The 24,431-nt window shown below is 54.3% G+C and overlaps 1 protein-coding gene and 1 long non-coding RNA gene across 3 annotated transcripts in view; one reads left to right on the plus strand and one right to left on the minus strand.

The window, feature by feature from the left end:
* The first annotated feature begins 2,107 nt into the window (after positions 1 to 2,107).
* The window catches only part of MLLT1 (MLLT1 super elongation complex subunit), a 56,912-nt gene continuing 34,588 nt past the window's right edge, over positions 2,108 to 24,431 (plus strand). Inside the window, exons 1-3 of one of the 2 annotated variants that reach the window (XM_032465777.1) lie at positions 2,108 to 2,322; positions 11,389 to 11,569; positions 19,406 to 19,488. In XM_032465777.1, coding sequence (XP_032321668.1) covers positions 2,311 to 2,322; positions 11,389 to 11,569; positions 19,406 to 19,488 — 276 coding nt within the window. In that variant the 5' untranslated portion in view covers positions 2,108 to 2,310. The remainder of the gene's footprint in view (positions 2,323 to 11,388; positions 11,570 to 19,405; positions 19,489 to 24,431) is intronic. The other variant, XM_032465776.1, reaches the window with a different exon arrangement.
* LOC116659051 lies at positions 9,023 to 12,797 on the minus strand. The gene is made up of 3 exons (XR_004314331.1): positions 12,674 to 12,797; positions 12,394 to 12,592; positions 9,023 to 10,570 (listed from the first exon to the last, which is right to left on the minus strand). It is a non-coding gene; the product is annotated as an uncharacterized LOC116659051 (long non-coding RNA).

A 24,431-nucleotide genomic window follows, 5' to 3' on the forward strand; every position in this document is an offset into this window, starting at 1 on the left:
TCATCAACTTGGGCTGGTTTCATGCTGTAAAGGCTTGCTACGCAAGGAGTTCATACAACTGTCATCTTCAAAGGTGAAACATATGCTTTGTTGTTGTTCCAATATCATTATAGACTCATGTATATTTATATGTTCACTGTGTCAAATGACCCACTTTTTTATTGTGGTAAAAAAGTATATAACATTTGCCATTTTAACCATTTTTAAGTGCATAGTTTTGTGGTATGAAGTACATTCACACTGTCAGGCAACCATTTCCACAACGCATCTTCAGGACTTTCTCATCTTCCTAAACTGAAACTCTGTCTCCATTAAACAGGGACTCCCCCTCCCCTCCCCCTCCCCCAGCCCCTGGCCTCACCATCCTACTTTCTGTCTCTATGAATCTGACTCCTCTAGGGACCTCATAGACATGGAATTATATAGCACTTGTCCTTTTGTGTCTGGCTTATTTCAATAAGCATAAGGTCCTCAAGGTTCATCCGTGTTGTAGGTGTCAGAATTTCCTTCCCTTTTAAGGCTGAATACTACTCCTTTGGATGGATGGAACACATTTTTTTATACATACATCCATTGTTGGACACTTAGGTTATTTCCCTATAATTCTCTCTGATGCCCAGAGGGTTACACCTGATCTAGTGGGAGTTCAGGGGATGCAGTTTTGAAAACCCTCAACAATTCAGAATGTAACCTAAGGCTAATTTCCCGTTTAAGTAAGGGGGAGGAGGCTGAGTTCCTGAAGCTCCTCTTCCCAGCAATTGTAGATTTAAAGGGTCTTCATGGAAAGCTTCCTTCAGAGACAAATTGCTGCACCCCTCTTCCCAAGCTGGCCATACACCCGGTTTCTGATTCCGTAGACCAGGAGACCAGAATTCGCATTTCTAACAAAGCTCCTAGAGATGCTGAACCTGCTGTTTCAAGATCCACTTAGAACCGCTGATCTACTTATATCCAGTTATAGGATTAAAAAAAAAATGAGGTTGTACTCACATTAGAATTGCTGCTTATTTTCTCAGCATGAGCTCCAATCTCTGCCCACCCCCACCCCCAACCCACGCACCAGCTCGAACCGCCCTAGATGAAAAGGTACCGTGTTGCTCTGTACTGAGACAGCGATCTGGTCTTCAGAGTTTTGTCTGGACTTCTTTCCATTCCAAAGTTACTGATTTTCTAGCGCTGTTCTTCAGAGCAAAGCAACCAGCCACACAACCTAATGAATACTTGGCTGATACTTGCATCAGAAATGGAGGGGGGAAAAAACACCCAGGTAGAAAACCCTAATTTTTAGTTATAAGAAAGGATTTAAAAACAACTACTCAGGGGACCTCAAATCAAAGGCAGAAGTTCCAATGTCCAAGAGACAAGTGGCTTGCAGGATCCTGAAAAAGATGGGGCGATATGTTTACGTCCGATCTAAATACAGTTTACAAGTCGTGGTGAAGTGTATCAACATGAGTAAACTAAAAACCGGTTTTTGGAGGGATTAGCATGATAAATTTCCTGATGGTGAACTTCTTAGTTATGTCAATGTAGATTTCGAATGTGTAGCATTCGGATTAACGTGGACTAGCATCACACCGTACTGTGTTTGTCTCCATTTTACAGATGCAAACCGAGACTCAGGGGAAGAAGGGAGTTGACCGGGCGGGCCATGGTGCAGATCCAGGATTGGAAAAATAATCTGCAGTTCCAGAGCCCAGGGTTCATTCCATCACACAGTAGCAACACGTGGCCAGGAAACAAAAGTGTCCCAGGGGATTCTTCCCTAGAGCTCTAACCCGCCACCTCAGCTCCGGCCCGGGGAGGCGCCCCGGGATGCTCTGACTACTAGGCAGCGCCCCTGTGGGCAGCAATGCGCAGGCGCGGCGCGCCCGTCCCGCCCCCGCCCCCCTCCACGTGCGGCGCACACCTCGCGCTCCCCTCTGCTGGGCTCGCCTCGCGCCTCCCTCCCTCCCTCCTCCCGCCCCTCCCGTCCTGGCCTCCCATTGGCTGCGGGCTTCGTCCCTCCGACCGCAGCCCGGCAGGCCCCCGCCAGATCGGAAGTCTCGCCCCACGAGCGGCCGTCCGCGCCGCCGATTGGCCCAGCCGGCTGGCAGTCGGGGCGGCGGGCCCGAGTCGGTGGCGGGGGCCCGCGGTCGGTGAGCGACCCGGGCTGGCGGTGGTTTCCGGTTCCGCGGGGCGGGCGGCCGGGAGCGGCGGCGGCGGCGGCGGCGCCTGACAGACAATGAGGGCGGCGGAGAGGCGCTGAGCGGCGGCGGCGGCGGCGGCGGCGAGCGACGCGGGGCCCGGGGGCGGGGCGGGGCGCCAGCCATGGACAATCAGGTGAGGAACGGCCGCGCCGCCCCAGCGCAGCCCGCGCCGCACCCCCGGTCCCCTCCCTCCTTCCCTCCCTCCCTTCCCCGCCCGCCCGGCCCGGCCCTCCTCGGTCCGGCCTCCCCGCCTCAGCTCGGCGCCCGCCCGCCCCGCTTTGTGCGCGCCCTTCGCTCCCCGGGCCTTTATGTGGGGCGGGGGCGCCCCTCCCCCATCCGCGACCCCCGCCGGGGCGGAGCGCCGCGGACTTCGCTGGGAATCCCGGCCCCCAGCTGCCCAGAGTCCCCTGGGACGCCCCTTGGAAGCCCGGTCTGGCCCATACCTTCGTGGGACGCCCCTTGTGACCCCACTTCAGCCCAGAGACCCCGTTCGTTTCTTGAGACCCCGGCCGGGCCCAGACCCCCCTGGGACTCCTCTTGTGACTCCAGCCCGACATAGAGCCCCCCGGGACATCCCTCGGGACCCTGGCCTAGTCTTGAGTCCCCGCAGACCCCCCGGGGATCCCTCAGATCCGACCTATACCCCTTTTCCTCTCTAAATCCAGAACCGGTTGGTGTCTCCTTCCCCCTCTGGATCCTTGGCCCTGAGTCTCCTCAAACTCCATGAGCCCTCAGCCTGCCGCCTCTTCTCTACATTTGACCTCTGCTGGGGTTTGAGCTCTCCCAGAACTCCTGGGACCTCAGTCTGAAGCCTCCTCCTCCCACAGACTCAGGCCCACCCTAACCTTTCCCGTCATCCTCTTTCAGGCCTGTGCCCTCTGTTCCCTCTGATCCTGCCTCAACCTGAGCGCCTGTTTCTCCTCAAACCCTGGCGGGGTCCTGGGTCTTTTCCCACCAGGACCCAGGCCTGCGTTGAGCATCCGCCTTTTTGGACCTGGGCCTGGCTTCCTCAGATTCCTTTGACCTACCCTGCTGCCTCAGCCCCCTCTGGTTTCAGCCCTAGCCACTCTCCCGTGGACCCCAGGGCCTCAGGGGGCTGTCTCTTCACCTTCAGACCCTCTCCTCTTTGACCGGGCCCAGGGACAATTTCTGCTCTGCCTTGGAGCCCACACACACTGCAGACACCAAATGCTTCACTCCCTCAACTTGGGCCTTCTTTGCACCCGTGACCCTGGTTTACGCTTCCCCACATTTTCCCACAGTCCAGATTTTCTCAGTCTAGTTCCTTTAACTTCAGTTATCCTCCCTTCAGTGAGGCGCAGTCTCTCCAGAACCCCTATGCCTCTCTCCTTATGTTTAGGATCACCTGCTTCCTCCCAGCATCCCCCAGTCCGATGCTGAGACTGTGACCCACTACCCTTTCCCCTCAACACACCTCATTTTCTCTGCCTTCCCCAGCATCTTGGAGCCTCCATCGAAGTCCTTGCTGCAAACCCAAGATGTTCTCCAGCCTCCGTCAACTCTCCCCACAGCCCCTCTCCCTTTGATCTGGAAACCTGGAGCTAATCCTGGTGAACCTAAGGCTGTTCTGCCCACCCTCCACCCCCGGTCCCTCCTTCACCAGCTCTGTGCTGTTTCCTCTTGGGTCCCCAAGCCCCTTCCCCTCCTGAGGCCCAGGACCATTTTGGCCCCCAAGATTGGATCATTTATTTCTTCATCCTCCCTTGCTGCCTCTGGCTCCCAGGGGCGTGGGGCCAGGAAAGGCGGTATGGGGCTGTGGGGGTGGCAAGTGAAATCCCCACCGTAAGTGAGGGCAGGTTGGGGCGTCCCTGGCTGCTGGCGCCACTCAGGCGGCTCTGTCTGGTAAGGTGCTGTGTGGCAGTCGGGTTTCAGGGGTGGGGGACGGAGACCTCCCCCCTGCCCAGTCCAGCTACCCATGGATCGCTGAGGCCTGTGCTTGTGGCGCCCTCTTGCCATGATTTCCTTCCCTTTTAGCCTTGGTATTGTACCTTTCTTTTGAGAGGTAAGGAATCGTTTATGACAGTTGAATGGTGGTGTGGTGTGAGTTCATTTCCCTTGAAGGGGCAGAGCTTGTTGCTTCCGATCTGTATTAAGAAAGAAAATGAGATGTACCTTCAGTGTCCACTTTTAACTAAGCCCACCTCTGGGAAAGTCTCATTGGGCACCACGCAGGCCTAGAATGTGGCTCCTGCCTCTCGGCCCACCCTCTGGTCCCCCGGGGACATGTCTTAGGCCCAGGTGTGTCCATCCCTGTTGTGATGTGTTGGGCCCTGGCTCTCTGGGCAGTTGTCATTCCTGTACATGGAGCGGTGAGAAGAGTTGGTGGTCTTGGTCTGGGACAGAGGGAAACGGTGGCCTTGCAGAGGTGGTGAGCACCCAGGGCCAGAGAGCGACCTCGCCGCCACCCGGTGCAACAGCCTCAAGCACTCATGACTGTTTCAACTTAAACGGACCCGAATGAGAAAGTCAGTTCTTCAGTCGCACTGGCCACATTTTAAGGGCCCGGGAGTCACCACTACTGAGGTGCCAGCCACATTATGGGTCAGCGCAGAGAGCGCATTTCTACCGAGGCAGCAGGTCCGCAGGTCAGCGCTGGTCTGGATCTCTGCACACATATTTGCAAGTGAAACCTGTCCCCAAAGGAAAGTATGTGCCGCCCCATAGTCTGATTCTCCATCCCTGGCTGTGTTTTCATGCAAATTTGGGAGAGGCCCAGGAACTGTGTCCCTTCCTCACAGGGACAGCAGCCCCTGGGGAGACAGGAGAGAATGGTGTCTTTTGTCCCAACAGGTGAGCGGGCTGTAAGTGGTGCAGCGTGACTTCTGGTGTGAGAATAATGCTTTGAATCAGCCTCTCTTTCCTCCCCCAGTGCCCCAAGACTAGAACAGCCTCGGTGTGATGGGGACTAACAGGGCTTTCCCCTGAGGGCCTGCTTGCTTTGGGAGGCTCTGGTTCTCTTTCCCTTCCTGTTATATTCTCTAGAACTTTCAGGTCCAGCTGAGAAGGGGGATTTCGCATTTTGCTCTGGGCTCCCAGGAGAAACTCCTTCTGGTTCCTTTTGCTCTGACCGTACCCCACCTGTTTGAGTCCCCCACCTCTTGAGATTTGTATTTTTTGGGGGGGGGAGGGATGATGTATTTGCAGGGGCAGGTCTTTGCTCACTCAGGGGTCATGACTGGGAGGCATGTGGTTTATCTCTAAAGATGGTGGGGAGGGAATGGGTGTGGTTGCAGACGGAGAAGATGCTGGAAAGATGGGAAAGGAGGATGGGGCAGGGGTCGCCTAAGGAGCTGGAAGTGGTGTCAGCATCTGGGAGGTCCTCTTCCCAAAGGACCAGGGAGTCCTCCCTTCACAGAACCATCGGGCCCGGTTCCCGAGGTGGGCGGCCGACCAGCTGAACCACAGTTGTACTGAGCTTGCTGACTTTTCAGAAGGCTCTCCTAGGTTTGGGTTTGGGGACAGCTCCCTGTGGCCATACTCTGTTGCTCTGGAAGGGAGGCTTGTTTCTAACAGTGAGGGTCCATTTTACAGATGCGGAAATGCGGGCCCAGGAAGGCCCCACGAGGGACTGAGGCCCGGTGGGGTGCTCAGGTAGCTCTCGCTCTTTCCCTGACCTTGCAGAGAGAACATTGGAGGGGTGCAGAGCACCAACATGGGTGACGGGCTCCTCCCCCACCCAGCTCTGCAACTATCACCTGGAAAGTCGAGCCTCCAGGTTTTAAAATTGGAAAGTACGTTGTGAAGTACTTGAGAGTGGGAACCAGAGTCCTGATCTCTTTTATGTCCGTCATAGTTTCTAATGCAAAGGTTTGCACTTGGCCTCACCGACTGTTGGTTAAATAGAAGGAATCACTCCCTCTGTCACCAGGCCCACCTGGCCTGGTGACAGATGCCTTTATTGGGGTTGTTCGTGTTCAAAATCTCCCAAAACTGCTTCCTGGAGATCTGGAGACAGCCTCACGTCAGCTGTGTGTGCATCCGCTGCACATCTGTGGGCGTTCCCTGCATGTTTAGTATACATCCTGTGCCAGACCTGGGGAGGGTCAGGCTTCCCAGCAGCCTGACAGCTCTAAGGACTGTGGGTGGGTGTACATATCCTCATGGGCTATACACTTATCCTTGGAGACTTTCCAGTGACACGTTCATTGAGCCCTTTCTTGTCCCTTTGTCATTAATCTTGTGCCTTGGGTCAAAGGAATGAGGCTGGATGGAGGCAGAAGAGGTTGCAGGGCAGACCACCAGCCCCTGTGTGCTAGCCTTTAGAGGACCAGGGTCTCCTGCCACTGTCATGAGAGGGTCCTGACCCTGGGCAGGCAGTCCTCACTTGAGAGGATTGTCATGGAGGGACATCTGTCCGTTCGCCGTCTTTCTCACATTCTGATTCAGTGGCTGCTCCCCAGGCTGGGTACAGTTGGACTTGGCAGAATCAATTCAGGCTGATGAGGGAAAAGACTTTTCAGTGCTTTCCCCTCCTGGGAGGGGAGGGGAGGGATTGTAGCATCTGAGGGAATTAGATGCAGTAGCCAAATTTCAGGCATAATTATGCCACTTGGTGAAGTGCAAATTCCCAGAGGAAAGGGCATCTGTTGAAGTGAATTCCCACCAGAAGATCTGGGGAAGTCTTACGGATGCACTCACTAGTTAAAGACCTGCCTTCTGGGGCCAGGCTGAGGCCAGGAGCCAGAAGGATCTGAGAAAGAAAGGACTTTGGGGAGGGAGTTGCTGTTGGCCCCAGGCTGGCTTTCTGTCTCCACTCCCCCACCCCCTCCATACCTGGAGGGAGCTGTGCTCCTTCCTGAAGAAGTGGCCGGGAAGCCGCCCTCTGGGGTCCGTTTTCCTGGCTTGCAGGACTTAGGATTCTGGCCCTTGGATTCAAACTGCCTGCTGCCAGCTGGCCTGGAGAGGGGGCAGTGTCCGGCTGGGGCCCTCGGCCGAGACGTAACTGTCCCCAGATGGCCCTTGGAGCCCTCGAGTCTCCGCTTCATCTCTGTTGCAGGTCTTAGGGATGATTTTTCAGAATTAAAATGGTTAACTCTTTCCAGAGCAGGCCTGGAATGTTCCCCTTTGTTCTGGGCGTGGGTGGCGAAGTGGCCCCCAAATGCTGGGATGTGGTGGTGACTGAGGCCGGGCCCTGGGTGCCACTTCCTGCCGTCCACTCTGAAGGTTCTGCCGAGTGCCTCCCAGCAGCATGGGACAGGTGAGACTCATCACTCCAAGACAGCCATGAGCTTACTAACCCCGCCGGCAGTGAGCCTCCCGAGCCAGGCGCCCTTCTGGAGAAACAGCTCGCTGATCTGCTTCAGTCCTTTGGTTCTGATGGACGGAGGAGGAGTCCAGGTGGAGTCAGGAAGAAGGGGGGAGAACCCTCAGAGGTGGAATTGGCTGAGCCGTGTAATAAATTACCGGGACTTGACAAGTCAAAATAGTTGGTGGGGGCTCAGCTTTGCTTGCCTCCGGCTCAGTGTAGCTTGAATGTCTTACTGAATCAGTGATTTCTTTTCAAATATAGTGTCCCCAAATCTGTGTTATTCCACCATCTTTAATTCTTAGAAGAGTCTAGCATTTGGGGGAGACTGCCTCTCCTGAGTGCCCCACGGTGTGCAGTTGTTGGCACCTGGGGTCTGGGCGGTGTCAAGGCTGAGCTGGCACCAGCCCCCGGGGCAGAGATGCCGCCTGGGCAGAGCTCTAGGCCCGGCCTGCCGGCTGCAAAGATTACCCATCACACTTCAGAACCTTCCTGTTTACTTTGGCCTCCAGAGCGTCTTTTTGGCGCTTCCATTTTCCCCCTTGGATGGAACTGTGGTCTTCCCTTCTTTCACAATCGCTGCTCTGCCGCTCGTGTGCCCTGGGTAGGAACCCCACGTGATCAGAAATGCCGGGAAGGCGGCTGAGCTGGTGAACAGCAGGATCTGCGGTGACATCTCATCACCTGAGGGTTAACTCTAAAGTACCAGTGTATTGTTGTGATTATGCGTGTCTGATTTTCCACCTGTAACCCTCCCCGCAATCCAGGGATTGTCTCCCGATTCCTCAGTGTGAAAACAGGTCTGAGAGAAGGGCAGACAGAGTTCTTTACACACTTGTAAGTGTATATGGTGATTACAGCCTATTCGGATTTATGTAAATATTGTTTGGGTTTGTTTATCTTGAACGTTGTTCATAAACATCGCTCTGCAGATAGAAGCTTGTGATTGATTGGAACATTACGTGTTTATCCAGACGCTCAGTCCTTCACCTGTAGTTTTTGGTGAGTGTTTCCCCTCAAATGTCCCCATACTCCTCACTCTGCCCACCCGGCCAGCCACCACGAGGCATCCTAGCATCCCAGCTGCCTGGGTCTCCTGGTCTCACCTCCATCCACCCTGAGTCCTCCCAGTACTCCCATTTCGGGCCCCTTTTCCAGCCACTTCCTTTGGTTGCCTCCCAGCGGGCTCGTTGTTGTCTGCCTGTCCTTTTCTGCCTTCAGCCTGGACTGTGCACAATTGCTGGGACACCTTCACTCAGCTGCTGTGTCCTCGAACCCATCACCTGCATGTGCTGGGCTGCAATTTCTGTTGTGTCCAATCTAAGTGCTCCATCCCAGTCCCCACCCCTCCCACCAGTGGACCGGTCCCGGCGATCCCTGTTCTTTTCCCTAGGAGCCTCATGGGGACTGTCATCCTGTGCGGGCAGAGGGGAGCTCTGCCCTGATGTCACAGCTGGCTTGCTAAGTACCCATGGTCTCTTGCCAGCTCTTCCAGATGTAGGGACCACCTTGTCCTTATCTGTCATCTTGGCCCTTCCCTCTTGGAATGCACTGCTTAGAACTCACTGATCTAGGAAGCCTCTTTAGTTAAATTCAGTGTTGCTGATGCCTTGTGCAGCATGGTTCCAGCATAGAGGTTAAAAGGACAGTGAGATGTGGCCCCCGGAGACAGCAGTGGATGGTGAGGTGCAGGGTCGGGATGAAGTGGGCACCATGGAGTTGGTTGTACATTGACTGCTTTGGAGACCCCAGGCCTGGTTGGTTCCCAGTATGGTGATCGGTCAGAAAGGGCTCTGGAGAGAGTAGCACCCAGCCAGGGCTTAAGGGACGAGTGGAATTGCAGTCAGCAAAGACGTCAGCATGGGGCACCCTGGGCTGCAGGGTAGGGGCACGAAGGTGGACGGGAGTGGACGCCCGGGGTGTTCCAGGATGGCTAGCATCTGACTGAGCTGGAGTGGAGGGGTGTGTGTTTCCTGTGCTTCCTCAGTTCTATGCCTGGAAGTCCAGCCACCAACTTAGCAACAGCTTCTCTGTGTGTGAACACACGTGTGTGTGGTGGGGGGCCTTCTGTATGTGACATTTACACAGGCTCTGCAAGATCCTCTCCGATTTCTGGCAAGAGAGTGAAAATGAGCATCTCATACTGGAGGAGACGCAGGTGGGAGACGGCAGGTGTGCTGAGGCCTGGGGAGTTTAGTCTGAGGGAGCAGCAAGCCATCAAAAACTTTGAAGCTGGGCAAGCGATAGGATCTGTCTGCCCTGTGTCCCCGGCGGTGACTGAGCAGTGAGAGGAGGCCGGGCCTGAATGGAGTTTCTGGCTCCACAGAAGAGGCGGGTACTGGTGGGCCTGTGGCCCCAGGGATGCCCGGGGCCAGGTGGTGAGAGGGAGGGTGGAAAGCGCGAGTGGGAGGTTTCTGGTCTGGGAGGTGTGGGATCCACATCGCCGGCCGACTCACTCCTGGTTATCTTAGCACTTAGGAGCAAGTGTCCACTTGGCCTGTGCTTTCTTTGTAACATTGTTGACTTTGATACTAGGTGTCAGGCTGTATCTGTGTGAAGTCTGGGGAGGATTTCACAGACCAGCGTGGGTGTGTGCAGTAGGTCCCTAACAGTGGCTTTGGCCAGCCTCGGTGGTACGGGAGCTTTGAAGTGTTATGGCTGCTTGTGGAGTGGAGTGGGGCTGGCGTGTGCTGCCTCGGATCCATGGGCATAAGGAAAGGAGCCTGGCCGCCCAGGCTGCGGGTCCACAGCCCCTGTCCCCAGGTGGCTTCATGCCTGCCTCCCAGCCTCACTGTGAACCACTATTCTAATTTTAAAACGGAAAGCCAGCGTGTATGCAGATGACTCGGGTGACCCCAAGGCTCTCTGTTCGCCAGAAGACTCTGTGGGACAACGGAGAATGAAAATACTTTAATCACGGACTTGGGTGGGTTGGCCAGGATGGCAGAGTGACTGAGGGAGTGACACACACACCTGGGCTTGGCCCACCCTAGCTGAGCCACCTTGCTGGTGCCGCTGGGCAGCTCCCTCGTGGAGCCTTGGTTTCCTCGCTCATAGAACAAGGTATACAGTCTGCCCTCCATATCTGTGGGTCTGCTTCCTCAGGTTCAATCAACTGTGGATTGAAAATATTCAGGAAGAAAATTCCACAAAGTTCCAAGAAACAAAACTTGAATTTGCTTAAAAGTGTCGCAGCAACTATTTACATAGCACTTACCTGTATTTACTGCTCACCTCGCATTTACATTGTACCAGTTTTATAAGTAACCCAGAGATGATTTAAAGTGTGCAGGAGGGTGTTCGCAGGTTATATGCCAACACTAAGCCATTTATGTAAGGGACTTGAGCACCCGTGGATCTTGGTATCCTCAGGGTTGGGAACTAGTCCCCCAGGGATACTGAGGGACAACCGTAATTGCATTACAGGTCACTCTGTTGTATTCCTGGAGATCATGGTGAGGGTTAATACTCTGCACCAAGAGTCACCTTTGATGCGCCAGCATAAGAGCAGAGCAAGAAAACTATTAGGGGGATGATTTCCGATCGTGGGAAATGCTGAGAAGTCAGCGTGATAAAGAGTGATGAGGGGGTGCTTTCAGACTGGGTGGTCAGTGAAGGCTTCCCTGAGGAGGTGACAGTCAGGCTGAGACCTCAGTGACAGGAAGGAGCCAGCTTTGAGAAGGCCTGGGGGAGATCATCTGAGGCAGAGGAAACCACAGGTGCCAAGGCCCTGAGGCAGGCTGGGGAGGGGCAAGGGGAGGATGATGGAGGAGATGCAGGGACCCAGTGTGGGAAGCCATTCACACAGGCCCCATTCCCCAGGGAGCTCTTCCCATGCTTTGGGTGGGTCTGGGGAGTTCCTGCATTTCCTGTGCTCTGTAGGCCCTGCTCTCGGCTTTGCGCTGACCCCGTGCCCGCTTCTGTCTCCCCCAGTGCACTGTCCAGGTCAAGTTAGAGCTGGGACACCGCGCCCAACTGCGCAAGAAGCCCACCACCGAGGGGTTCACGCACGACTGGATGGTGTTCGTCCGCGGTCCCGAGCAGTGTGAAATCCAGCACTTCGTGGAGAAGGTGGTCTTCCGGCTGCACGACAGCTTCCCCAAGCCCAAGCGCGGTGAGTGCCCCAGCCCCGGCTGGCACCAACCTCTTCCGCTGTCCCCAGAAAGGCCCATGTCACCCTGTCCCCGGGTGCGGCCCCTCAGCACAAGGTGAGAGCCCACCAGCCAGGCTAGCCCTGCTCTGATCCTCCACAGGCCTCTGCCCTCCACCTGCTTCTCAGCCGTGGGTCTTGCCGTGAGGAAACCCAGCAGAGGTGGTGACAGTGTCTGCCACTGTCATTACTTAGACTCGAGGGGCTGAGAAGCATCCAGAGGAGGGAGTGAGTGGGGAGGGTGGCAGACGCCTGCCTGGTGAGTGATCAGGACGTAGCTTACTGGGCCCATGTTTGACGAGAGATGCCTTTTCAAGAAGCTGTGATATGGGGGGCAAAAACTGGAAAAGTCGCTTGTGTTGCTCCTGCCTTCCTTCCCCACTCCCCCCCTCGGACTGCCGTCTGTGAAGCACAGAGCCTTGTTTGTGAGGTCCACAAAGAACTGGGTTCCCTGTGGCCACAGTCTGGCCGGGCAGAGGCGGGAACTTGCCCAGCGGGCGGGGCGGGACAGCCCTGCCTGGGGAAGTTGACGGGGAATTTGGAGTGAAGTCTGTGGCTGTCCTGTGAGCTCTTGGGGGGCCAGGGCATGTCAGCTGTTTTCATCATTCGGGCCCCTCACCTCTTGAAGCCCGGCACCTCACAGGCTCCAATAAATATTTCTTCAGTGGTTGTGTAGATAAAGGAATGAAGGACTGTTTGCCAGAAAAGTGCTTCAGGGCTGGGAGAGCTGCTGCTGGGCCCCTGACCCCTCTACCCATAGTTGGAAGGAGGCCGAGCCAGCGTCTTACCGTTTGACAGGGAGACCCCGAGTGCTACGAAGTAGGAACTCCTGGTTCAGAAGGGAAGGCAGTCAAGATTCCGAAGTGGCTCAGTAGCCATTTCTTTTGCTTTTGGTTTCTTCCATCAGCTTTCAGCTGTTCCTTTCCTTTGTTTCTCCTTTCCTGAATCTTCACCTTCTCCCCTTTTCCGTCTTTCCTCTCTGAGCCCCTTGGAGAGAGCAGATCTGGTTACTGACAATAGCAGATATCTGTAAAGCACCTCTTGGTAACAGTAATACATGCCACTTACCGGGCTTGTCCTGCTAAGAAGCCGTTTTCTTGCTCCCCACAACCCTCTTTTACAGATGGGGAAGCAGGCCCAGGGGCCTTAAGCTGCCTGCGCCTTAAATCCCGTGAGCGCGCTGGGGGTGGAGTCTGCCACGCTGTGGGCGGGGCCTGCCTGTTTTTATTGGCTCTGGGCCATGCCCCTTCGTTCTGGGAGCCTGCAGTTGCAAGTGCCCTGTCCTGGCCCGGGCGCCTGCTTTCTCAGGCAGCTGCCACTCCAGTTCCTTTTCCACCTCCCTCACCCTGCTCTTTCCGGGAGGGCCCAGGATGATGATTCCCACCCACCTGCTTATTTCATCTTCGTCCCCTCCGGCTCCATCACCAAGCAGCTGCTCAAAGTAATACTAATAGCGTCTGTTTGTCCTGTACTCGCTCCGCGCCGTGTACTGTGCTCGTGGCCGCTGTGTGTCACAGGGCCTCCCAGGATCCCAGCCAGGTAGATGTGGAAACTGAGGTCCAGAGAGGCCCAGGCACCTGTTTGTGATCACGTGGAAATGGCACATCCTTCAGTCTCCCAGTATCTGAAAACCGGGTTTTGAGTGGAGCTCACTCTTGTGAAGTGTCAGTTTGCCTTCAGAGTTTAAATTAGTAGCTGAACCGTGCTTGTTTGCAGTGTGTCCGTGCAGCCTGTACACAGTGGGCAGCTGCTTCGCCTGTCAAATGTAAACGCCTACTCACTGTTGTCAAGGAAAAATGGATCAGGTGAAGGAGCCAGTGAGTTTCTTACAGGACTCTGCTCCAGCCTCTGAAATGATACTTTATGTGCTTAAAAAGTATGTTGTAAATCAGATCTATACCCGTAACACACCCAGCAGAGATGGGCCAGGTGGGACATTTCCACCTCCCATTCCGTCAGCAGTGAAACCGCCCTAGGGCAACCTTTCTAGTCCTTTCTGGGTTATGTCCTGCCTTAACACTTTAAAGCAGTAGAAGCCCATTTGCTTCTTATTTCTAGATTTTTCACATTGAAAGTTTTTTTTTTTATTTACTTATTAACATAGAGGGTTTGACTTTCTCCTAAGCTGGGACCTCTTTCACCCACAGTCTCCTCTCCTCGTGTTAAGTGATAATGTTCTGCGGCCACTGTCTCTGTGACTGAGTGAGGTGAGCCCACCTACCTTCGGGCCTTCCACGGAGGCTCTGTCTCCCTTTCTGGGAGCCCTCACCTGCCCGGCTCGCGCGCCCTGTCTCTGCTCAGTACACACCCACACAGCCGCGTGCTTCTTAGCCTCTGTCTGTTATATTTTTCTCTGCATCGTGCTGAAGTGTCACATGTATTACTTACCTATCTTGTCCATCGCCCCCTCCACCGCCCGTCTTGCCATGCAGTTTGCTGCTGTTTCCCTGACACTGAAAGGAAACAGTAGGTGCTGACTAAATATTTGTTGAGTGAATAAATGGATTCTTCAGCGCTGTCAACTTTGGCCAAGGTCTCCTGACTTTCCACCTGGGAAGAGAAGGGCAGGAGCACCTTGGGCCTTACACCCCTCCTCCTGGGAGCTGCACTTGACATTGTTAAGGTTATTCAATGGAAATCTCGAGGCTTCTGCTCCAGGATTGGAGATTAAGTCTAGAAGTTGGCAGCCAGCAAAGGGCACTGACTATTGACTCTCTCCACTGTTGGGCTGGTCCGGATCCTCTCTGTGAACTCTGGGCCACTCTAAGGAGAACATTCAAGGTCACGTCAAGGTCAGATGGGCCCTTTGTATCATCCTTGGTTAAAGTTTGGCCCTGTTTACTTTGCTTCATGTTTGGCCCGTGGCTTTGTGAACACCCTTTGCTTCTTCTCCCCGCTTGTGTTGTGTCTTCATCAGAGGTGCTTCGCCTTTTTCCCATCCTCTGCATCATTCCATTTATTCGGTGGAGTTTCTCCCCCTCTGGATATTTCATTCTGGTCTCTTCCTCCTCTAATCAGAGCTGGCTCCTCTCAAGGCTGCTTCTTCAGTCATCTCTGTGGGACTTTACTATTATCCTGGGGGGATTTACCTATTACCCTATGTTTTGGTTTATTTCCTGTCTTACTTGGGTAATTTCTCAGGAAATATCCCAAGAGATTAATTACTGAAGCAGTTTCAAAAGAATGGTATGTGGGGAGTAAACTCTGGCTCTCAATATATCTGAAGTGCTGCTGTCCTGCTCCCACACTTGAATGGAGGTTTAGTTGGGAATAATAGTCTAGTTTGAGAATTACTATCACTTAGAGCTTCCGAAGAACTGCTTCGTTGTCTTTGGAGAAGTCCAGTGCTGTTGGTTTCTCCTTCTGTTGTAGGTGACCTGTTTTTTGTTTGTTTGTTTTTTGATTTTTCTCTGAAAACATACAGGATTTTTTTTTATGACATTGTTTCTGGGATCTTTTTTCTTTATTTGTTCAGCATGTTGGACACTTGGTGTCCTTCATTCTAGCTCTGTAAGTTTTCTTCTTCTATTTCTTTGACAATTTCTTTCCATCTGTTTATTTTCTGTTTTCTCTTCCTAGGATGCTTATTATATAACTTTTCTGCAATTAAATCTTTTCATCTGTAAAGTGGGAACAGTTGCATCTGCCTCATAAGGTTGTTGGAAGGATTACATGAGTTATAGTGTACCAAGTGCTAAGAATACTGCCTGACACACAGTAGGTGTTTTATAAATAGTAGCCACTGTTGACGGTTGTTTCATCTGCTGAGTTTTTTTGCGTGGCTCACCTTTTTAAAAGAATATGTCTTTTTGCTCTACATTCTGGGACATTTCCTCAACTTTATTTTCTGACCTTTCTGATGAATTAAAAAATTGTAAATACTATGTTTGTAATATCTAAGAGCCCTTTCTTATTCTTTAGTTTTCCTTTTGAAAAGTATCTTGTTTTCATTTGTTGGGCATGTTGAATCTGAGGACATTGGCTCTATTTTTCGTTCTTTTTCCCAAGTTCTCTTGTGGTCTCTTTCCTCCAGGTGGGATTGCATATCGAGTGCTCTGTTTAGGGCAGGATGGGTTCTGTTTACCAGTGGGCTTCTGGTTAGGGAGGTCGGCCTCCAAACTTCCTGAATGGGGAGGGCTTTACTCTGGGGTCCAGTTTTTACATGATAAGGTTTCGCCTCCTCTAGATGGTTGACTTTTCTCGCAAGACATGGAACCATCTGTATTTCCCAGAGGAAGGATGAAACGGCCTGTGCCAGGGTGGGGGCGATGACGGGAGGGACCCCCAGGACTGTTGTTCCCGCCACTAGTCACCCCCGTCTTCCTCTCCCAGCCCCACGCCACCCTCCACGGGGCCTGTGGATGCCACAGCCCCCACCTGCCGGGGCTCTGGCTCCGGCTAGGCTCCCGCCTGCCCTGCAGCACCCGTGCCGCCGCCTCCTCTTCCTGTTCCTTGCCCGGCACACTCTCACTTACTTCTGCCTTCTAGAAATTTCTTGGCTGCTCACATCACCTCCCTCCCCTCTTTACTCTGCTGGTTATCTTGTATCGTATTGGGATCACTTTGGTTTCCGTGGGCCCTGAGGGGGGACAGCAGGCCAGTGCATCTGCTCAGTCTCCCACGTCTGGAAGCCTGTCCTCTGTCCCATCTCTGAAAGGATGAGATGTTTTTCAGTCTTGGAATGCCTGTCGTGTGATAAGCCTTCAGAGAGATTGAGAAACGCTCAGTAGAGTCCCTTCCTTGAAGGGGTTTGTTGTCAGAGTGATCAAGGTCAGAGGTGACACGTATGCTTGGAAAGATAACTGCCCTCAGCGGGTGTAAGTGACCAGAGGTCAGAGTCCAGGGAAACCAGGTCCTTTCTTGTCAGGAGGTGGGCCCCGATGCGGGCCTTAATGGCTGAGGGATTTAGACTGAGAGTGGGTGGGGAGGAGATGGGTGCAGGGGTGGGGTGTGCGGGCAAGCCCCCTGGCGCCCCCTCGCCTGCGCCCTCTGTTGGGGGTTGTGCAGTGAGCTCAGGCTGCCCTTCCTCCCTGCTCTGCTTCTACTCCTCTTCCCATGTGCAGATTTGTTCAGCAAGTATTCAGGTGCCCGCTGGGTGTGTGGCCTCGTGCTGAGTCTGGACACAGAGGGCAGACTGCAGTGCGCTCACAGTTGGTGGGGTTGGGGAAAGCGTTCATGCAGCGGGAGAGACCCCCTTGCTCAGTCTGCTCAGAGAGGATCAAGAGACCCGGGGAGAGATGGGCCATGACCCGGCCTCCCTGTCCAGATTACTTCTTGTTCCTGGACCTGCCTCTGACTTCAGTAGAGGACCTGACAGAGGCATGACATGTGGCCCTCTCAGCAGTATTTGACAGCTGTTTGTTGAATGTCTCCAAGAGGTCTGGCCCTGGTCCTGGCCCTGGGGAGGTCACACTAAATGAGAAGGAGCTTAGGAAGGATTGAGGAAGATGGACACAGTGAGCAGGAGAAGTCCTGTGAGTGAGACATGCAGGATGCGTGGGGGGCGAGGGGGTGCCCAGAGCAGGGGCTGCTGCTCAGAGACAGGTCCCCGGAGGAGGTGATCTGCGATCTGAGAGTGTGGCTGGGTTTTAGGACCTGAGGCTGGGCGGTTAAGAGATGGGGCTGGAGGTGATGGAGCACTTGCAGGCCCCCTCAGTGGGCTGGAAGTCGGTCCTGAGGGCAGTGGGGAGCCATCAGGAGGCATGGATTTGTGATTCAGAACAATCCTGCCTGCAGAAGATGCCTCGAGTGAGCCTGAAGCAGGCCAGCTGGTGAGGTGCTGGGCAGAGACCCCCGTGAGAGGCACGGCGCCTGGCCTGGAGCGGAGGCACAGGCGCCGGGTGGAGGTGTGGTCCAGAGATGTTTAGAGGAAGACTTTATGGTGCTGGGGACAGCAAGCTGCAGGAGAGGGAGGAACTGAGGTGTCCTGGGGACATCGGGTGATTGGTGGGCAGCCTGGGTCCAGAGCTGAGGGACACTGGGGAGGTGCAGATTTAAGAGGGAATGAAGAGGCAGTTTGGGGGGACTGCATCTGAGGTGCCCATCCAGCACCCATGGGAGGATGTCTGAGGAGCAGGAGACTGACTAGAATAGAGATTTGGGGCTGAGGTCACCCCCCATGGTGTCTCCAGGTTGCCTGGACAACCTCCTGTGGTCTAACAGGCAGGGCCACGCCTTACTTCAGGTGGGCTGTTGGTCAGACTGAGGGTGACGGAGCTTACTCCTGGGGACTGGAGGTGTCCCCTTGGCCTTTGTCATCATCGAGCACCTGACACTGTCAGATGTGGGTCTCGGAGGGGTGAATGACTGAATGCAGTCATTGCTGGGTTTGGTAGCAACAGTGATTCACATGTAGATCGGGAGGTCAGGTGATGGTGCTCAGCCGGGGTCACTGCTGGCCCCCAGGAGGCTGTGCTTCAGTCAGGCCCGTGGTTGTTTCCCCTGGTGGGGAAGTCAGTCCAGTTGAGCAAGCCTCGAACCCCAGCCACGTGCAAGGCCCTGTCCTTGGGAGCTTTCCCCGCAGCGGGGGCCTGGAGCTGGGACAGCCCCGCCGGAGGCAGGGAGGGGGCTGGAGCCTGGCTGGAGGCAGGTGGCCAGAGGGGGCCCTGAGGGGAGGTTCCTGGAGCCATAGCTGGCTCACACCCGTGTCTGTCCCTGCAGCTCCTGTCTGTGGGGCCAGTGGGGGCTCCAGGAGCCTGAGCTCAAGTCCCCCCAACTCTGCGGTTTGCAGCCTGAGGTCCTGCGTGAGGCTTCCAGCCAGCACTGGCCTTGAGGGTCTCTAGTTATTCTAAACTCACCCTCCGCTCCAGTTTTGTTTGCATAGATATGTGAGATATTTGAGGTTTATGATATTTGAAGTTTCTTTTTTAATCTTACAAGATTTTAATTTTTAAAAAGTCACATTTCATTATATTCCATGCATTATTTTCCAGCAATTTCTGGCCCACTTAAGAATTGCCTGTGTAGTAAGATGTGTGTAAAGGTTTTAACAGTTGGCAGGATGTTTTCCTGTCTCCCAGAAGCGGTTGCCTCTGGAGAGGGAGCAGCGGGGGACGGGGGGGATTTGATCTGTACTGTTCTGATTTTTTTCTTATAAGTGGGAGGACAGTATTTTCACGTTACTGACATCAGCATACGTGTCAAAACAGTGACAGTTCATCCTGGAGTGTGAGACTGCAGGAGGTTACTGTAACCTGTATTTTACTGTTCCTCTTAGTCTCTTTCTTTTTTTCCTTCTTTCTTCCTCTTTTTTTTTCTTATTTTTAAATTTCTGGGGTTAACGAGTCTGTTCTTGTCACTTGGGAATGCTTTTGCTAGGTGCTAAGGTGGAACCCAGGCGAGCCCCAGCTGAGACCGGGGAATCTCTGTCTTCATCTTTCAGGGTCGTGTCCCTGACCCCAGCCGGGGCCTCAATCTCAGTGTTTGAGTGGACGATGGAAGGAGGTGGGTGCAGCAGAGTGCGCTGCCCTGCTGGCAGGCCAGGGCCCCAGGCCTGGCACCTGACCCAGGCCTTGCTCACTGCCGTGAATCTTTTGGACTGGTGCAGCCGTCGGCTCTGGCAGCTCTAGCTCAGCTGCTCTCACTCCCCTTCCTGCTCTCCCACTGTGGCATGGCGGGGTCACCTTTCTCCTGCTCAGCTCCTTCTATCCCCTGTGACCCCTTTGACATGGGATGGGGCCTGAGATTTCCGCTCCCGGGAGCTGGCCTCTGGACCAGCCAGCTCGGCCCCAGAGAGAAGGCAAGGAGGGCAGGTGCTTGCTGCTGCCGGTCACTGACGGTGCACTTTCCCTTTCTTTCTAGTGTGCAAGGAGCCCCCGTACAAAGTGGAGGAGTCAGGCTACGCTGGCTTCATCATGCCCATCGAGGTCTACTTCAAAAACAAGGTAGGGTGCCGGAGTAGCAGCAAGGAGGACGCACAGTCCACGAGAGGCAGCGGGGCCGGCGGGGCATGGGTGATGGGCAGATGTTGGAATCTGTAGCAAAGACATTGCGTTGCATCCATCTCTCCTGTGGTGGCGGGGGGCTGGAAAAAGGGGGGCATGTGGTGGCGGCAGGTGGGGGTGTACGTGAGCGGGGCCTCTCCAGGAGCACTGGGCTGGCCATGTCCGCATTAGTTGTCCTGATGGTAGCACGGTCCCTGGCTCAGCCTCCACATGCTGTGTCAGGGCCAGAGTCAGTGGATGGCCCTAGAGGGGTGGCCACCACGAGGGGAGAGAGGCGAAGGTCTGGGGCTTGCCTAGGGGTCCAACAGCAGGTGCGTTTATGCGTCTTCTGAACGGAATCTTTGATGCCCTTGGGGAGAAGAGTTTTTAGTGTGGTTGAGTGAAAAAAGCAAGTTACATGTATATTATTTGTAGAAAAGAGGAATTATATATATAAAAGACAGTAACAAAGGTAATCTGGATGGTGGGATCACATTTCTCTCCATATATATTTTCTGAACATTTATGGTGAAAAAAAAGTAGGAATAGTCTTCGCTCAGGCTGCTGTGACAAAACAGCACCAGCTGGGCGGCTCAGAAACAATCAGCACTCAAAGCCCAGGGCTCGGGAGGCCGGCCCCGACCCTGGGTCACGGGCGGGTGCGGGCCGCCTCAGGGCTGTTGCCTTCTCGCTGTGCCCTCACGTGGGGAGGTGGTGAGAGGTCCGTGCACTCTTTTTTTCTGAAAGCACTAACCCCGTTCCTGAGGGCTCCGTTCTCACGACCAGATCACTTCCCAGCACCATCACTTGGGGGCGTAGGAGTCGACATACAAATTGGTGGGGACACAGTCAGACTACAGCTTTTTTTTTCTTTTAAGCCCAATAACTAACATTTAAAAATTGCCTTCCTGGCAACCTGCCTCTGCTCCTCCTCCCAGGTGCCACCATGAGGCCAGTGGTGACCTTTCCTGGCTCCCAGGTGGCTTGGCCCCGGTGGGGTGCTCTCATCCGGCTAGACTGACTACAGGCAGCTCTGCCGTCTTTCAGGAGCGACGTCTTTCAGGAGCGACGTCTTCCGGGAGGCCCGCAGGGCCACTGCCCACTTTATGAGTCCCTTGTTTATTCTCAGTTCTGAGAACCACTGCCGGCGTCAGGGGCCTTTGGGAGTGGAGCTCAGGTGTGTGGCCCCCTGGGCATCAAGTAACATTTTAGCTGGTGCCACTCAGTGGTATTTGGCTGTGGGGCCTGAGGGTCAACCCCGCAGCTTTCCGGGCATCAGGACCTGAGAGTCCCGGTGCCTGGCCAGTGCTGGGAGGAGAGCCCGGCCTGTCTGCATGGTCCCAGGCTCCATCTCCTCAGCGGGGGGTGCTGTGCCTGGAACGGGGCAGGGGCGGGCATCAGAAGTCGTGCTGGGGGCGGCAAGGCCAGGCGGGCCTCTGGGTGCTCTGGGGGTGGGGGAAGGGTGTGTGCACCGTGGAGGTAGGACCGGGGCTGGGGCGAGTCCCGGGGTAGGTGTGCACTGGCCTCTCCAGCTCCCATGGGGGACCGTGTGAATGGGGTGATGGCGGAGTCCCCGTGGGTGGCTGGGGAGACAGTAAGGCCACCTGAAGAGCATGCTTGGCCACCGTGCGTGGCTGCTGCTTCTGTCTGCTGGGGCTACCGCGCCGCATGAGCTGGACTGCCACGTTCTTCCTCTCGGGGCAGACGCCATCTGCTCTCGTGTGCCCGCATCCTATTACCCGTGTTCTCTGTTCCTGGTGGTGTTGCCCTCGGGGCTGTAGAGGGCAGCCCAGCACCGAGAGCCCGGGAGGCGAGGCCGCCACGGAAAGGTGCAGGGGTGTGGGTCCCATCAAGGTCCTGTGAGGTGCCAGGCACTCTGCCAAGCAGGTGCTTTCTTAGTGCCCAGACAGGTCCCAAAGGACGGTGATCACTCGTCTGGACGAAGGAGCTCCTGGGTCCCCAGTCACCTGGCCAAGGCTGCACATGATTGGCGGAGCTGGGATTTGAGCCAGCAGAGCGTGTGTTCACTTGTGTTCACATGTGCTCACGTGTGCCCATTGCTTAAATACCCCAGACAGCCATGACCCAGAATGACAGCCATTCGTGGATTCTGGGTTTTGCTTGCTTCTGGGTGACAGGGACAGTATTATTTTATGTATCATGTTCTTCTACAAATGTTGTCTGAACGTGGGTCCCTGTGGAAGTTCTGTGATGGTCACTACGGAAGCAGCTCCTCCATGTGTGGGATGCCGTGTGCACTGGGGCCAACATGAACCGATCTGCTGATGACTTTTCTGCCCTGATGTAGGGAAGGGCTCCGGGGGGGGTTTAGCCACAGCTTTTCACCTGTTGGGGAGGTGAGTTGAGCTTTGCCATGGTGAGCAGAGGGGAAGCGACTGTGGCTAGGTCTCTTCTCTGGACCCCGGTTCCTCTGTCCACCAGAAGGGTGCCTCGTCGCATCTGCTGCTCAGGGCCTGTGGGAAGATTGGGAGAGACGGGGCCTAGCGCCCGGCCCGGAGTGAGCGTTTCCTTCGCGTGTTTGTTGTTGTCACCGCTGACGTGGTGTTGCCTTGTCCCAGCGAGTTGGGTGAGCGGGGTCAGTGCAGCCAGCGGCCTGTGCGGCCCTTGGGCCTGGGGGGTCCAGGCTGTACCCAGGGCAGAAAGGGCGCTTTCTCAGATGCGGGACGTTTTCTTGTGTGAGCGTGAGGCATTTTTAGCCACACTTGACTCTGGATGTAGTGCTGGTTGTGAAATGAAGAGGTTCTGTTTCACGTGGTGTTTGGTGCTGGAACTTATCTGAGGCCACATCCTGTTTGGCCTGCTGGCAGGATGTGCCTCTACAGATAAGTCACTCCTTTCCCCTAGAGGAGAAAGAAAGTGCGGAGAAGGAGGGTCGTCTGACTGTAAAGGTAAAAGCCGTGTGTCGTGGGGCTCTTCACTCACACCGCTGCTGACGCCGGGCGCGCAGTGTCTTTCCCGACACCGCTCCTCTGGCTCTGATTCTGCACATGCTGTCGGGGTGTCCAGGGGTTCAGTTCAGTTCTGCCACCAGCTGCTCGAGTCAGCGCAGACCCTACAGGTTAAGGGCTCAGCCCCACGGGTCTGTCCCCCGTTCAGACGACAGTCACAAGTCTGGGCTTCCTGCACCTCTGACAGCCCGGCTGTGAATCAGGGATTCCCACGCCCCCCTCAGGTTCCATAATTTGCTAGAACAACTCACAAAACTCTGATAAGCACTTAGTTACTGTTATGAGTTTGTTGTATGGGATACAATTCAGACAGCCAGGTGGGAGAGGTGCAGGGGATGTGGCATGGGGTGGGTGGAGCTCCCATGCCCGCTCCTCTCAGCACCTCCGTACTCACATGCTCTGAAGCTCTCCAAACTCTGTGTTCACATGTCTTATGGAGGCTTCATTATGTCAACATGGTCAAATCATTGGCCACTGTTGATCAAGTCAATCTCTAGCACCCCTCCCCCACCAAGAGGTGGGAGGTCAGGAGCGGGATGAAAGTTCCGAACTTTTAATCAAGACTGTGTCTTTCTGGGTACCAGCCCCATCCTGAGGCTGTCTGGAGGCCAAAAGTTGCCCCATTAGAACAAAAGGCGCTCCCACCACCCCTTCACTCAGGAAGTTCCAGGGGTTTTAGGAGATCTGTGCCAGGAATTCGGAACAAAGGCCAAGTTCTTTCTATGATACCACAATTGTGAAATAAAATTTTTATTAAGGTGAAATTCATATAACGTATAATGAAGCATTTTGGTGTACAGTTCAGTGACATTTAGTGAATTCCTAATGTCAGCGCTCTCCTTTCAGATTTTTCATCCCCTCCCCCCCATCTTCTGGCAACCTCTAATCTGCTTTCTATGAATTTAGACATTTCATACAAAAAGAATCATCCAATATGTGTCCCTTTGTGTCTGACTGCATTCACTTAGCATATGTTTTCAAAGTTCATCCACGTTGTGGTGAGTATCAGTGCTTCACTCCTTTTTTATGGCTGAATGAGATGCTCCATTGTGTGAAGACATACACGACGTGCAGTCAGTTCTCGTTACCTGAAATAGTTATGTTCTGTCGGGTCACCCTGAACATTGAATTAGTGGAGACTGAACCATTGCTACAAGGGGACTAACGAGTTAAGTTCCCGCAAGCCGCGGGGCACATTTTTGTCAATCAGTGATACATAATTTTGTTTCATGGGTGCTTCTGTTTGAAGACTCCTTATTTACTGTACATTGTTGATTCATTAACATTGAGCTCACAGCCAACAGCACCATCATTCATGCCTGAACAAAGCTTGTCTAATGGACGTGTTTTCTTTGTAAAGCACATCACAGCCTTCTTGCACTTAAGAACCCTGGACAGCATTTCAACCCTGGGCTTGGGGCCATTTCAGATAGCAGAAGCACAAACATTCGGTAAAAATGGCACTGGGAGGAGGACATCTGTTTAGTGTGAGAATCGCACAAGAAGGCCGAGCAGCTGGAGACGAGGGTGCGGGCAGCTCGCCTTTCACAACTCCACATGTGTCTGCAAGTGGATGTGAGAGCCACAAGTACTGATTTGGGGTTTATAAGTGAATTTTAGTGAATAGAGGAAGATGAAAACATGGAATGTGCAAGTAGTGACGACCAGCTGGACCACAGCCCATGTACCTGTTTCTCTCTTGGCAGACATCTGGGCTGTTTCTATCTCCTTGCTGCCATGACCCCTGCTGCTGAGAATGTGCTTGGACATGTGTGTTTGAGTTCCCGCCTTCAGTTCTTTGGGGTATATGCCTAGGAGTGGAATTGCTGGGTCATGTGGTAATTCGGTGTTTAACTTTTCCGAGGATCTGCCAAACTGTTTTCTGCATTGGCTGTAGCATTTTATATTCCCGCCAGCAACATAGGAGGGTTCCTG

This window comes from Camelus ferus, chromosome 22 (assembly GCF_009834535.1).
Source record: "Camelus ferus isolate YT-003-E chromosome 22, BCGSAC_Cfer_1.0, whole genome shotgun sequence".
NCBI classification, from domain to species: Eukaryota; Metazoa; Chordata; class Mammalia; order Artiodactyla; family Camelidae; genus Camelus; species Camelus ferus.